Source organism: Ranitomeya imitator, unplaced genomic scaffold (assembly GCF_032444005.1).
Source record: "Ranitomeya imitator isolate aRanImi1 unplaced genomic scaffold, aRanImi1.pri SCAFFOLD_668, whole genome shotgun sequence".
Taxonomy (NCBI): Eukaryota; Metazoa; Chordata; class Amphibia; order Anura; family Dendrobatidae; genus Ranitomeya; species Ranitomeya imitator.
In genome coordinates this window covers 124,402-138,153 of record NW_027194382.1, presented here as the reverse complement: position 1 = coordinate 138,153, position 13,752 = coordinate 124,402, and the positions used below count along the sequence as shown (strand labels likewise).

Genomic DNA, 13,752 nt, shown 5'->3' with positions numbered 1-13,752 from the left:
CGCGCATTGCAGCTCTGCAGCACTGATTCCGCCTTCCGGAACATCGCATCATATGTGACCTACCCACCAGGTAGAATTCAACGTTACATATGTTGGAGCGGTTGTGTGAGCAGCAGGCAGCAGTAATGGAGTACCAGCTGACAATGATCCAAAGCACACCGCCAGGGCAACGAAGGAGTGGCTTCGTAAGAAGCATTTCAAGGTCCTGGAGTGGCCTAGCCAGTCTCCAGATCTCAACCCAATAGAAAACCTTTGGAGGGAGTTGAAAGTCCGTGTTGCCAAGCGAAAAGCCAAAAACATCACTGCTCTAGAGGAGATCTGCATGGAGGAATGGGCCAACATACCAACAACAGTGTGTGGCAACCTTGTGAAGACTTACAGAAAACGTTTGACCTCTGTCACTGCCAACAAAGGATATATTACAAAGTATTGAGATGAAATTTTGTTTCTGACCAAATACTTATTTTCCACCATAATATGCAAATAAAATGATAAAAAAACAGACAATCTGATTTTCTGGAATTTTTTTTCTCAGTTTGTCTCCCATAGTTGAGGTCTACCTATGATGTAAATTACAGACGCCTCTCATCTTTTTAAGTGGTGGAACTTGCACTATTGCTGACTGACTAAATACTTTTTTGCCCCACTGTATACTGTGTATATATATACAAACATATCAATTAGTAAGTTAATCACCTGGAGAGAAAGCCGGCTGGCAAGGGAGCAGACAGAAAGCACATGGTAGCAGCCATCTTGTCAGTGTCCGTCTGTCGTCAATAGTCAATAAAGTCAGTTGAAAGTACAATCGCGCATGCAGAGATTGCCACGTGACGCGTGCGCGGGTCGCGCTATGAATTGTGTCTAGCAGCACAGGCCCAAAACAAAGCCGCAAAAGCGCGGGCGCCGTCACCTAGCAACACCAGGATCAGACAGACAGTAAAATACAAACACATAATGAATTTGTTAGCGTACGCGCAGTATATCTGTTATCAACATAAAAAAGGTGAGCCTGAGCGACTATATTGCAATTATTCATTGATATAAATAGATTGAATAATATATGGACTAAACATAGAAAGATAGCACAGAAAATATCAACTATGAGGCTAATATGCATCGGCAATGATTGCGATACACAGAAGCACAAAATGGCTAAAAAATTAAATGAATTAAATTAATAAAGAAGGGTGAAAAGCATGTGAAGGCACAAATTATTGAAAAAGAAAGAAAATGAAAAAAATATATAACATAAAAAAATGAAACATATATAGAGTACAGACCAAAAGTTTGGACACACCTTCTCATTTAAATACTTTTCTGTATTTTCATGACTCTGAAAATTGTAAATTCACACTGAAGGCATCAAAACTATGAATTAATACATGTGGAATTATATACTTAACAAAAAAGTGTGAAATAACTCAAAATATATCTTATATTCTAGGTTCTTCAAAGTAGCCACCTTTTGCTTTGATGACTGCTTTGCACATTCTTGACATTGTCTTGATGAGCTTCTAGAGGTAGTCACCGGGAATGATTTTCACTTCACAGGTGTGCCCTGTCAGGTTTAATAAGTGGGATTTCTTGCCTTATAAATGGGGTTGGGACCATCAATTGGGTTGAGCAGAAGTCTGGTGGATACACAGCTGATAGTCCTACTGAATAGACTGTTAGAATTTGTATTATGGCAAGAAAAAAGCAGCTAAGTAAAGAAAAACAAGTGGCCATCATTACTTTAAGAAATGAAGGTCAGTCAGTCCGAAAAATTGGGAAAACTTTGAAAGTGTCCCCAAGTGCAGTTGCAAAAACCATCATGCACTACAAAGAAACTGTCTCACATGAGGACCGCCCCAGGAAAGGAAGACCAAGAGTCACCTCTGCTTCTGAGAATAAGTTTATCTGAGTCACCAGCCTCAGAAATCGCAGATTAAAAGCAGCTCAGATTAGAGACCAGGTCAACACCACAGAGTTCTAGCAGCAGACACATCTCTACAACAACTGTTAAGAGGAGACTTTGTGCAGCAGGCCTTCATGGTAAAATAGCTGCTAGGAAACCACTGCTAAGGACAGGCAACAAGCAGAAGAGACTTGTTTGGGCTAAAGAACACAAGGAATGGACATTAGACCAGTGGAAATATGTGCTTTGGTCTGATGAGTCCAAATTTGAGATCTTTGGTTCCAACCACCGTGTCTTTGTGCGACGCAGAAGAGGTGAACGGATGGACTCTACATGCCTGGTTCCCACCGTGAAGGAGGACGTGTGATGGTGTGGGGGGTGCTTTGCTGGTGACACTGTTGGGGATTTATTTAAAATTGAAGGCATACTGAACCAGCATGGCTACCACAGCATCTTGCAGCAGCATGCTATTCCATCCGGTTTGCGTTTAGATGGACCATCATTTATTTTTCAACAGGACAATGACCCCAAACACACCTCCAGGATGTGTAAGGGCTATTTGACCAAGAAGGAGAGTGATAGGGTGCTACGCCAGATGACCTGGCCTCTACAGTGGTTTGGAGTGAGCTGGACCGCAGAGTGAAGGCAAAAGGGCCAACAAGTGCTAAGCTTCTCTGGGAACTCCTTCAAGATTGTTGGAAGACCATTCCCGGTGACTACCTCTTGAAGCTCATCAAGAGAATGCCAAGTGTGTGCAAAGCAGTCATCAAAGCAAAAGGTGGCTACTTTGAAGAACCTAGAATTAAGACATCATTTCAGTTGTTTCACACTTTTTTGTTAAGTATATAATTCCACATGTGTTAATTCATAGCTTTGATGCCTTCAGTGTGAATTTACAGTTTTCAGAGTCAAGAAAATACAGAAAAATCTTTAAATGATAAGGTGTGTCCAAACTTTTGGTCTGTACTGTATATAATAAAGTTAATGAAAATAAATATAAAAAAATAATAATAAAATAATAATAAAGAGATAGATGATGTAATAGAGTAAGATAACACAGAACCACATGAGAATATTTAATAACTATCACACTGTATAATGCATACTGAATCTTTATTGAACCATTAGGCAAAATACAAAAATACAAAAAAGAAACCCGAAAGTCTCCTTCAACAAACTGCCCGAGACTAAACATGACTTTATAAATAGATGAAAAAGGTCAAAATGCAGGGAAAAAAATCTGAAACAAATCGAGGAGGCTGGCCCATGACAATACATGGTACATATACATAAGTCTCAAGTCGTACTGAACTGCCAATCATCCACGATTAATGATCCAGAATATAGGAAACAAACACTTGTTAGATAAGTGTCGGACCCAGCTGAACAATTAGAATAAAGGAAAACTCAAAAAAACATAAATGAAGATATGGTACTGTGAATAGACGCTTCAGGAAAGAGATCTGATGACTAGAAAATAAGGCCGGGTTCACATTGCGTTTACAGCAGCCCGTTCAACACATACGTTAACGGGCTGCTGATGCAAGTGCCGGTATGGCAGCACGCTAGCGCAGATAGAGCATCTGCTAGCTCTATCTGCGCTAGCAGTGACGGACTAGGAAACGCTGCAGCCCGCGTCTCAGGGTCCGTCACTCAATGACGGCACATCCCTAGCGCACGCCCATTGTGCGATGCATCCCACATAGGAATTAATGGCGGCCTTAACGGACTACGTTACACCGTGTTTATGCCGCGGTGTAACGTAGTCCGTATAACGGGCGCCCATAACGCAATGTGAACCCAGCCTAATTCTCTGATGAAAATAGCCATAATACTCCAAGCAAGCACCAAGGTGAGAGTAAGATGTAAATCCTCTCCAGGGAAAGTGAATGTGCTTCCATCACAGAACAACGAATACCAATGTCTACTGGTCCAGGGTATATCTAAAAAAAATAGAAATAGAATAGAGATGAGCCATATAACTAAACAAAAAGACATATAATTATGGTGTGTATTTTAACCATAGAACCCAGAAAACGAGAATTCCTCCTTTAGACCTCCAGGGGACATGCTCTTTAAATTGAAAATCCAACGGGACTCCCGGCGAAGGAGGTCCTTAGTTGGATTCCCACCCCGAATGTTGCCAATAACCTGGTCCACCATCATTACACGTATTTTGTGATGTCTACTCCCATGGTGTTCTATATTGGAAATGTGCTGCTGAATTCTGCGTTTGATTTCTTGGCTACTTTGTCCCACATACTGTATATCTTTGGGCATTGACAGATAAGAATATATATCACACTAGATGGTGGCCTGATCCTAACGCATCGGGTATTCTAAAATATGTGGACAGAACTTGTTCAGTAAACGTGACTAAACTATGTGGCACTGTGACTGACAGAACTTGTTCAGTAAACGTGACTGAACTGCGTGGCACTGTGACAGACAGGACTTGTTCAGTAAACGTGACTGAACTACGTGGCTCTGTGACTCACAGAACTTGTTCAGTAAACGTGAGTGAACTGCATGGCACTGTGACTGACAGAACTTCTTCAGTAAACGTGACTGAACTGCGTGGCACTGTGACTGACAGAACTTGTTCAGTAAACGTGACTGAACCACGTGGCACTGTGACTGACAGAACTTATTCAGTAAACGTGACTGAACTGCATGGCACTGTGACTGACAGAACTTGTTCAGTAAACGTGACTGAACTGCGTGGCACTCTGACTGACAGAACTTGTTCAGTAAACGTGACTGAACTACGTGGCACTGTGACTGACAGAACTTGTTCAGTAAACGTGACTGAACTACGTGGCACTGTGACTGACAGAACTTGTTCAGTAAACGTGACTGAACTGGGTGGCACTGTGACTTACAGAACTTGTTCAGTAAACGTGACTGAACTATGTGGCACTGTGACTGGCAGAACTTGTTCAGTAAACGTGAGTGAACTATGTGGCACTGTGACAGACAGGACTTGTTCAGTAAACGTGACTGAACTGCATGGCACTGTGACTAACAGAACTTGTTCAGTAAACGTGACTGAACTGCGTGGCACTGTGACTGACAGAACTTGTTCAGTAAACGTGACTGAACTATGTGGCACTGTGACTGGCAGAACTTGTTCAGTAAACGTGAGTGAACTATGTGGCACTGTGACTTACAGAACTTGTTCAGTAAACGTGACTGAACTATGTGGCACTGTGACAGACAGGACTTGTTCAGTAAACGTGACTGAACTGCATTGCACTGTGACTGACAGAACTTGTTCAGTAAACGTGAGTGAACTATGTGGCACTTTGACTTACAGAACTTGTTCAGTAAACGTGAGTGAACTGCATGGCACTGTGACTGATGGAACTTGTCCAGTAAACGTGACTGAACTACATCACACTGTGACTGACACACTATGACTGCGCCTGTCGCTGATTGATCGTGTGCGGCTGGCGCGACCAATCAGGGACGCGGGATTTCCATTACAAACAGACAGAATTAGACAATATAGTAGATTCCTCGAGCGACAGTTTGAATAAGGTTTAAAGTGCCTGGAAACATTGGGAGGGTAACATTATCAGCTGCAACCATGTAGGGGCAAATATTGCAACCACCACATGGAAATGACTCCGTGAGGTGATTCCCCGTGCCCAATCTAGTGGTTGGTCGTTAGTTGATTCTCTTTCTCGTTTCCAGTTCGAGCGTTTCCGGTCTTTGGCTCCAGAGGCAGAAACCATCGGTTTGGATTGCCCAGCGGACCTTTGGCTCGTGGCATCGGGGATGCTGAAGATCTGATAAGGTCGTCGTTGGCTCCCAAAACATGGGAGGCTTATCAGATGGCTTGGTCTTCTTGGGAAGGGGTCTTGGCATCCTGCCCGGGTGGAGGTAATGCTGATGATCAGGTGGGGATTTTGTTGTCCTGGATTAGCCGTGGTTTGGATGAGGGTTGGTCGTGGGCGAAGGTATCACGCTTGCTGGCGGCTTTGGCGTTTGGTTTCAAATTGAGGGGGCAGTGTGATTTGTCTAAAGCTTTCCTGGTGAGGCAAGCCGTAAAAGGTTTCCGGAGACAATATGGTAGGTTGGATTCCCGGCGTCCCGTGTCTTTTGCGATGTTGGAGCGATTGGGTGAGATTTTGGGGGACTGTTGTGGGTCACTGTTTGAACAACGTCTTTTCAGTTTGGCTTTCTCGTTGGCATATTTTGGTGCAATGAGAATTAGTGAACTGGTGTCTCCTAATAAGTATACAGCTGGGGGAGTTTTGGCAAGGGATGTTCTCTTGTCTGAAGGGCGTGTGGAGTTCTGGTTGCGTCGATCCAAGACGGATCAGATGGGGCGCGGTAGAAAAATTGAGTTGGGTGCGGTAGTTGGTTCACTGATGTGCCCAGTTAGTTGTTTGAAAAGTTTTTGGGGGCTAGGGCCTCGCAGGGAGGGATCTTTACTTTGTCATGAGGACGGTTCTGCTTTGTCAAGATATCAGTTTCAGATGATTTTCAAGAGAGCGCTTGATGTATTGGGGTTGGATGATTCGCGTTTTACTCCTCATTCCTTTCGGATTGGGGCAGCTACGGATGCGGCTGCGGGAGGTTTGGATGCGGAGGCTATCAAGCGTATTGGGAGATGGAAGTCGAATAGATATCGCAGTTATGTTAGGTGTTAAGTGGGGGTGTGTGTTTTCGTCCTGGAAAGGTTCGTTTTGATAAATCGCGGTCTTTAGGTGGTGGATTGAACTTTGTGTTTGTATTTTTAGGTTCCTTACCGTTTTTGGTGTGGATTTTCGGCCATTCCTATGTGCATTGGGGAGCCCGGCGCGCTGACGTACGGTCGAAGGGTAGACAACTCGGTTTCGATCGGTCGGTAGCAGTGGTCCGGTGGATTGGTTTTAGAGGTTTGTCCTGGAACAGGGTGCTGAAGGAGATCAATGCTGCGGTAGTTTTGGACAGGTCACCGTAGATTTTGGTGCTACACGTGGGAGGTAATGATTTGGGTATGCGCCCATTTAGAGAACTAATTAAGGACATCAAGCAGGACTTGTTGCGGTTGTGGCGGTTATATCCGGGGATATCGGTGGTCTGGTCGGAGATTGTACCGCGAAAACGGTGGAGGAATATGCGGTCCTTGGAAAAACTTAATAAGGCCAGGATCAAGGTCAACAGAGCGGTGTCCGCGTTTGTGGCCAGGAATGGTGGAGTAGCCGTAAGGCATTTTGAGTTGGAAAAAGGTGACGGGGCGTTCTGGCTGGCAGACGGTGTGCTTCTGAATGCCGTTGGGATTGATTTTTGGGCACTTGGGCTGCAGGAAGGTGTGGAGAAGGCCATAGCGTTTCGGAGTGGTGGGGTCTCAGGTCTTTAAGGTTTCAAAGTCCCTCGTTGTGGTGGCTGGGGGGAGTCCTTGGAGTTGATGGAAATTGGGTTGGGGGGATTCATTGGCTTATGGCTCCCCGTTATTTTGTGTTAAAACTGGTTTTGGATCTGGTGACTTGGGGGGTTCCGGCGGGGGTGGTCGGTTCCCCGGGAATTGTAACGTGAACAGGGAACCCGCTGGGGTTTTGGTGCTCCTGAGCCAGGCGGTATCGGCTGGGAGTAATTTGGTTTTGGTAACGTTCACGTTGTGCTGTGTGTTTGATCACCAGATCCATGGGAGCTCCAAGGACCCCTCCTAGTTTAAAGTTATTGGATGTTATAATTTATTATGTTTGTTTGTATTTAAATAAAAAGGCTGCAGTGGCCGACATTATTCCAAAAGAATATGTAGTTTGAGTCTTTATTTAGGGGTAAGAGGGCATGGGTTATGGGGGGGGGTTATTAAAAGGGAAGGTTTGTGCTGTTTATCTACCCCAACTGCTCGACATTACCAGGGTCAAGAGCTAGAGGCTGAGTCAGCAAGGAAAGCCAAAACTTTTTCCTGCTGTTCCGGCTTTAAAAGCGGTTTTCCTACTCCCAGATAAGGGAGCCTTTGAGGCCTTGTGTAGCCAGACGATGACGCTGGCTCAACACCTCGAGCCTTATGTGCTATTTTGCTTTTTCCACTACCACCATCATTACCAGCTGGCAACGACCGCCCACGGCCTCTTCCACCAGACTTCCTCATTTTTGGGAAAATGTAACCAAAATAACAACCGTTATATGGTACTATAAAACAAGGTAGGTGTATATAAACTTGTTGAGAATTTAAATCTCCCTTTTTTGGGGGGGAGACTGCACCTAAACTCAGGCCCAGTGTATTTCACTACACAATGTAAGTGGCAGAACGTGGCTGGAAGATATACGACAAACAGAACTGACGTAGATCCACTTAGTGCCAATTTAAATCTCCCTTTTTTGGGGAGGAGAATACACCCAAACTCAGGCCCAGTGTATTTCACTACACAATGTTAGTGGCAGAACGTGGCTGGAAGATATATCAAAAAATACAAGGACTGTAGTACAATTTCAATCTCCCTACAATGAGCTCAGGACAAGTTTGGCAGCCAGCAATAAAAAGGACTGCTGCACACAAAAGTGTGGAGTGGTCAAATAAACAAGATAACTGTGCAGAAAGGAGCAACAGGATTTTTGCTTTTCAAAAAGCAGTTGGTTTGCACAGCGGCGTACAAACAGCAATGCAGCTATCAGGGAGCCTTATAAGGCAGCCTAATAAGCTACAGAGCTGATGCACAAAAATATAAACTCCACTGTCCCTGCAAAGAAAAGGTGGTGTTGGACAGTGGAAATCGCTACAGCACAAGCAGTTTCGGGGTTAATCTTCCCTCCCTAACTATATCCCTTCTTCTGATGCAGCTGCAGCAACCTCTCCCTATGCTAAGATCGGCAGAAGTAAGATGGCGGTCGGCGTGCATGCCCCTTTATAGCCCCTGCGTCGCCGCAGAAAGCAAGCCAATCACTGCAATGCCCTTCTCTAAGATGGTGGGGACCAGGACCTATGTCATCACGCTGCCCACACTCTGCATCCTCCTTCATTGGCTGAGAAATTGTGCTGAAAACGTCATACGAAACACGACTTTGGCGCGCTGATCGCCGACCTCGTGGCCGATCCCACATTAGGATTGGGTCGGGTTTCATGAAACCCGACTTTGCCGAAAGTCGGAGATTTTTCAATTTGTCCGATCCTTTTCACTCAACCCTAATTATCACTCTGTTTTCGTGAAATATCTAATGTTTTCATCCCTTGACCAAGGCATTGCACTATTTAACGCTTTTCAGCAGTAGAGAAATCCTTTTTATTTCTCATATTGCTTGAAACCTGTGGCCTGCTTGATAATGTGGAACATCATTTTTAAGTAGTTTTCCTTTAATTAGAATCACCTGGAAAACTAATTATCACATGTGTTTAAGATTGATTTCAGTGAGCCATTGAGCCCTGAGACACAATACCATCCACGAGTTTCTTTGAAAAACAAAACAATTAAATCTTTATGACACTTAAATCCAATTTGCATAATAATTTGGAACATGGTGTAGACCTTTATGGCCTGCCTCTCTGGAACAGAAAAATTATATAATAGCCCCATTGAATATTAGATAATGGCCCCATCAATAAGATTAATAGCACAATCATAAGGACTATGAGGAAGGAGGTCTTGACACCCCTGTTCTGAAAACACATCCCCGAAGTCAGACAGGTATTCCGGCAGAGACCGGGTATCCACCCTGGCTAACCGGGTGCCCAACCAGTGTCCTTGACAATACTCGCTCCACTTTACCACCTCCCGAGTCTGTCAGTCCACTACAGCATTGTTCAGCATACGCCAAGGTAGTTCAAATGCCACAGGAGAGGGCAAACTATCTAGCACATAACACTTGATTAATTCTGAGTGCATTGCCCCTATCAGCAGATGTATCATTCGAATGACCTGAGTAAAATACCCCTGGCTCAAGGGTACAGAGTCAATGGCAATTGTGGGCATAGACTAGACAGTTTATGTGTCTTGAGACCCTTGTCCTGGACGAACCTGGCATTAATCTAATAAAACACTGCCTCACTGTCTAGAAAGGCTTAAATAACCACTTTAATTTTACCAAAATGGATCTTGGCTGGTAAAAAAATTGTGACCTTACCACAGAGGAAATATATACACCTGGGTTGTTAACTTACCCACAACCCGGGCTCCTTACTTTTCTCGTGGCTGTTTGCGGTTATGTATGGAAGGACAAGTACCCACAAAACGATCCTTCTCACCAACAAAACACACTTCCCCTGTATGCCAAACTGCAGTGGGACAAATAAACAAGCCATTCCCGCCAAATGCATTGGTTCTTTGGTTGAGTAAGCCCTAGGTTCCCTTGACCCCGGATCCCTCGAAAATTGGGGTGTCTGTTTATGTCTCTGCTGAAGACGGCAGTCCACCTGGATAGCCAGAGACATGGCCGCCTTCATCCTTTACCCTCACAGAAAGCCCTTGACAGAACTGGACCACCTACGAGACTCGGAGCAATACACCTCCACTGTCCGGTCTCCCTGCGGAAGCTCACAGTTTAGATTCGGCCAGAGAAACAAGGTCGGGGTCATCGTATATATGACCCAGAGCCTGAAAAAAAATCCTCAACCGTCTGAAGAGACAGAGTCACACGGAATACAAAATGCCCAGGCGATCCCCACCCATTGCTCCTCGGTACCTGAGTAGTGATTATGTAATATAAAATAAAGTTTACAGGTTTCCCTGAAAACAACAAACATCCCAACTCCTAGAGAACCTATCTGGCAATGTGATCTTGGGCTCAACTAAGGGTTGCCCGAGAGCCCTAAGCCTGAAGTGTTAGGGGTTGCCAAACAACTGGGCGCAAGTCTGCCAAGCTGAGTGGCTGCACTTAACCTGTCAGAGCAGCCGCCGGATCCATGATGGATCAAAAAAGTTATGGGCCAGTGTTAATGTCACGAAATACCTTGTGACTGTGGGCGCTAACCAGGTCCCTAAAAATAGGGGAGCTCTAGACTATCCCTGTTTCCTTGGATTACTTTTGAAGAATGAGACACCTGGTTCACGTGCTTTGCTGTGCTCCTATATCAACCCTTATCTGTTCCCTCCCCCACCCAGGAAGGTGAGAAGCCAAAGTGTATAGGAGAACACTAACCAGACAAACAAGGGAAGACGGACAGAGATAAATGAAAATAAGAATCTTATAAAATACACTCATTAAACAACAGAGTGGAACACACGGGAGTAAAAGGAAGGAGAAACCAAGTAGGAGAGGATGAGGATGTGCACACAAAAAAAACTGAGCAACAATAACAAATCTCCAAACAAGAACTACACCTCCAACTCCAAACCAGGCAGTGAGAGCTAGCACTGACAATTCCAAAGGTGATCATGTATAGTAGAGGGGAGTGGCAAACATTAAAGAGCTGACAGATTGACCCTTGCACTGCCAGCAAGGAAAAAACCTGCACCATTTAATAAGATGGTGAAGTACTTCTAGTACCAGTAGAGGGTGAAACGTACGTCTTTATAGGATCTAGAATGCTACAAAGGCCCATACAGGGCTCATGGATTCTGTTATTGTGGATATACAGTATGTACTGGATTTATCATATCTGGACTTGGCTTCAGGACACACATTACAATGTACGGCACTGTATATGACACATAATCAGTGTCTGGCCCACGAAGAACCATCTCCAGAACCCCACTTTTCAACTACGTGCAAATGTGACATTATCCTTAATCACAAATTTGTATAACAATGAACTGGGTAGATTGTTCAATTAATAAGATGCTGCCTGTGTCCGTACATAATGATTCAATTATAAAGTGTCAAGTGCTGCTTATATAAGAGGGTGGTGACCCATTCGTGCACGTGGGCCCACCGGAGGAGCCAGTCCAAGCCTGCATATAATTTATGATGTCCTTTAGGAGCTGTTAGTGCACTTCGGTGTATGCTGAGTTCGGTAGAAGAAGCTGTCGACCAGATGATCATTTATCCGACAACTATGAGGCTTTACAATGCATGGAGGAAGAGTGGAATTGTAATGTACAAAGAACAAATGGCTTTTCTTATCTAAAATTGACATCGTATTCGCTTATCTTAATAAAACTCATGCTGGAATAAAATGCAAAAAGGAGCATACAAATTTGCAACAATGTACTCGGCAAGCTGTGACTGCCTTTCTCGGTACATTATCTACCTTACCCTACATAAAAAGAATATTCCAAATAGAAAATGTTTGGCCATTTCCACAGAAAGATTTGGTTTCCGTAAGTTTTTCATGTGTAGGAGGCCCCACTAACGCTCATTAGAGCAGTCTATACTTCAAAATGTATTCACTATCGTTTGGACAACTTTTCTCAGGAGCTTTCAGATTTTAGGAAAAGAGGCGTTCTTGAAAAATGTGCAACTGTTTCCATAGTTTTTTCACCCCTACATACAGTTCTTATTTCTCTTTCAATCCCAGATAAATGCTGCTATAAAACAACAGCAGACATTAACCCCTTAGCGACCGCCGATACGCCTTTTAACGGCGGCCGCTAAGGGTACTTAAACCACAGCGCCGTTAATTAACGGTGCTGTGGAAAAAGTAAATAGCGCCCCCCAGAGTCGGATTTTCTCCGGGGTCTCAGCTGCCGGGGGTAGCCGAGACCCCAGAGAACATGATTCGGGGGGTTTTTAACCCACCCCGCATTTGCGATCGCCGGTAATTAACCGTTTACCGGCGATCGCAAAAGAAAACGCGATCTCTTTTTAATTTCTCTATCCTACGATGTGATCGCACATCGGAGGATAGAGAAAAGGGGTCCCAGGTAGCCCCCCAATACTTACCTATCTCTCCCGATGCTCCTCGTGGCTCCCGGTGGGCGCCGCCATCTTGAAAATGGGCGCATGCGCAGTGCGCCCGCCGGCCCCGCGAGAATCTTTGGGGTCTCGGCTCCGGGGGTAGCCGAGACCCCAAAGAGCATGATCGGGGGTCGGTTTTAGCGACCCCTGTTTTGCAATCGCCGGTAATTAACTGTTTACCGGCGACCGCAAAAAAAAAAAAAAAAAAAGCTAAGTGTAATTCTCTGTCCTCTGATGTGATCGCACATCAGAGGACAGAGAAATAGGGGGATTCGGGGACCCTGCCATACTCACCTGTGTCCCTGGATCCTCCTGCTGCTCCTCCTGGCCGCCGGCATCTTCTGGGCAAAAGAAAATGGCGGGCGCATGTGCAGTGCGCCCGCCATCTGTCTCCATCTGCCGGCCGGCAGGAGAAGAGCAGTTGGGGCTAAAATTAGGGTTAGGGGTAGGGTTAGGGGTAGGGCTAGGGTTAGGGGTAGGGTTAAGGCTAGGGTTAGGGCTAAATTTAGGGTTAGGGTTGGGGCTAAATTTAGAGTTAGGGTTGGCGCTAAATTTAGGGTTAGGCTTCTTTCACACGTCGGTACGGGGCCGTCGCAATGCATCGGCTCGACATACCGACGCACGTTGTGAAAATTGTGCACAACGTGGGCAGCGGATGTAGTTTTTCAACGCATCCGCTGCCCAATCTATGTCCTGGGGAGGAGGGGGCGGAGTTACGGCCACGCATGTGTGGTCAGAAATGGCGGATGCGACATACAAAAAAACGTTACAATGAATGTTTTTTTGTGCTGACGGTCCGCCAAAACACTGATCCAGTGCACTACGGACGCGACGTGTGGCCATCCGTCACGATCCGTCGGCAATACAAGTCTATGGGCAAAAAACACATCCTGCGGGCACATTTGCAGGATCTGTTTCTTGTCCAAAATGACGGATTGCGACGGATGCCAAACGACGCAAGTGTGAAAGTAGCTTTAGGGTTAGGGTTGGGGCTAAAGTTAGGGTTAGAGTTGGGATTAGGGTTAGGGTTTGGATTAGGGTTGGTATTAGGGTTAGGGTTGGCATTAGGGTTACGCTTGGGATTAGGG

At 45.1% G+C, this 13,752-nt stretch overlaps 1 protein-coding gene across 2 annotated transcripts in view; it reads right to left on the bottom strand.

The window, feature by feature from the left end:
- Nucleotides 1–2,993: 2,993 nt before the first annotated feature.
- The window catches only part of LOC138655022 (gastrula zinc finger protein XlCGF66.1-like), a 68,679-nt gene continuing 57,920 nt past the window's right edge, over nucleotides 2,994–13,752 (bottom strand). For both annotated transcript variants that reach the window (XM_069743540.1, XM_069743541.1), the window contains one exon: nucleotides 2,994–3,840. In XM_069743540.1, coding sequence (XP_069599641.1) covers nucleotides 3,632–3,840 — 209 coding nt within the window. In that variant the 3' untranslated portion in view covers nucleotides 2,994–3,631. The remainder of the gene's footprint in view (nucleotides 3,841–13,752) is intronic.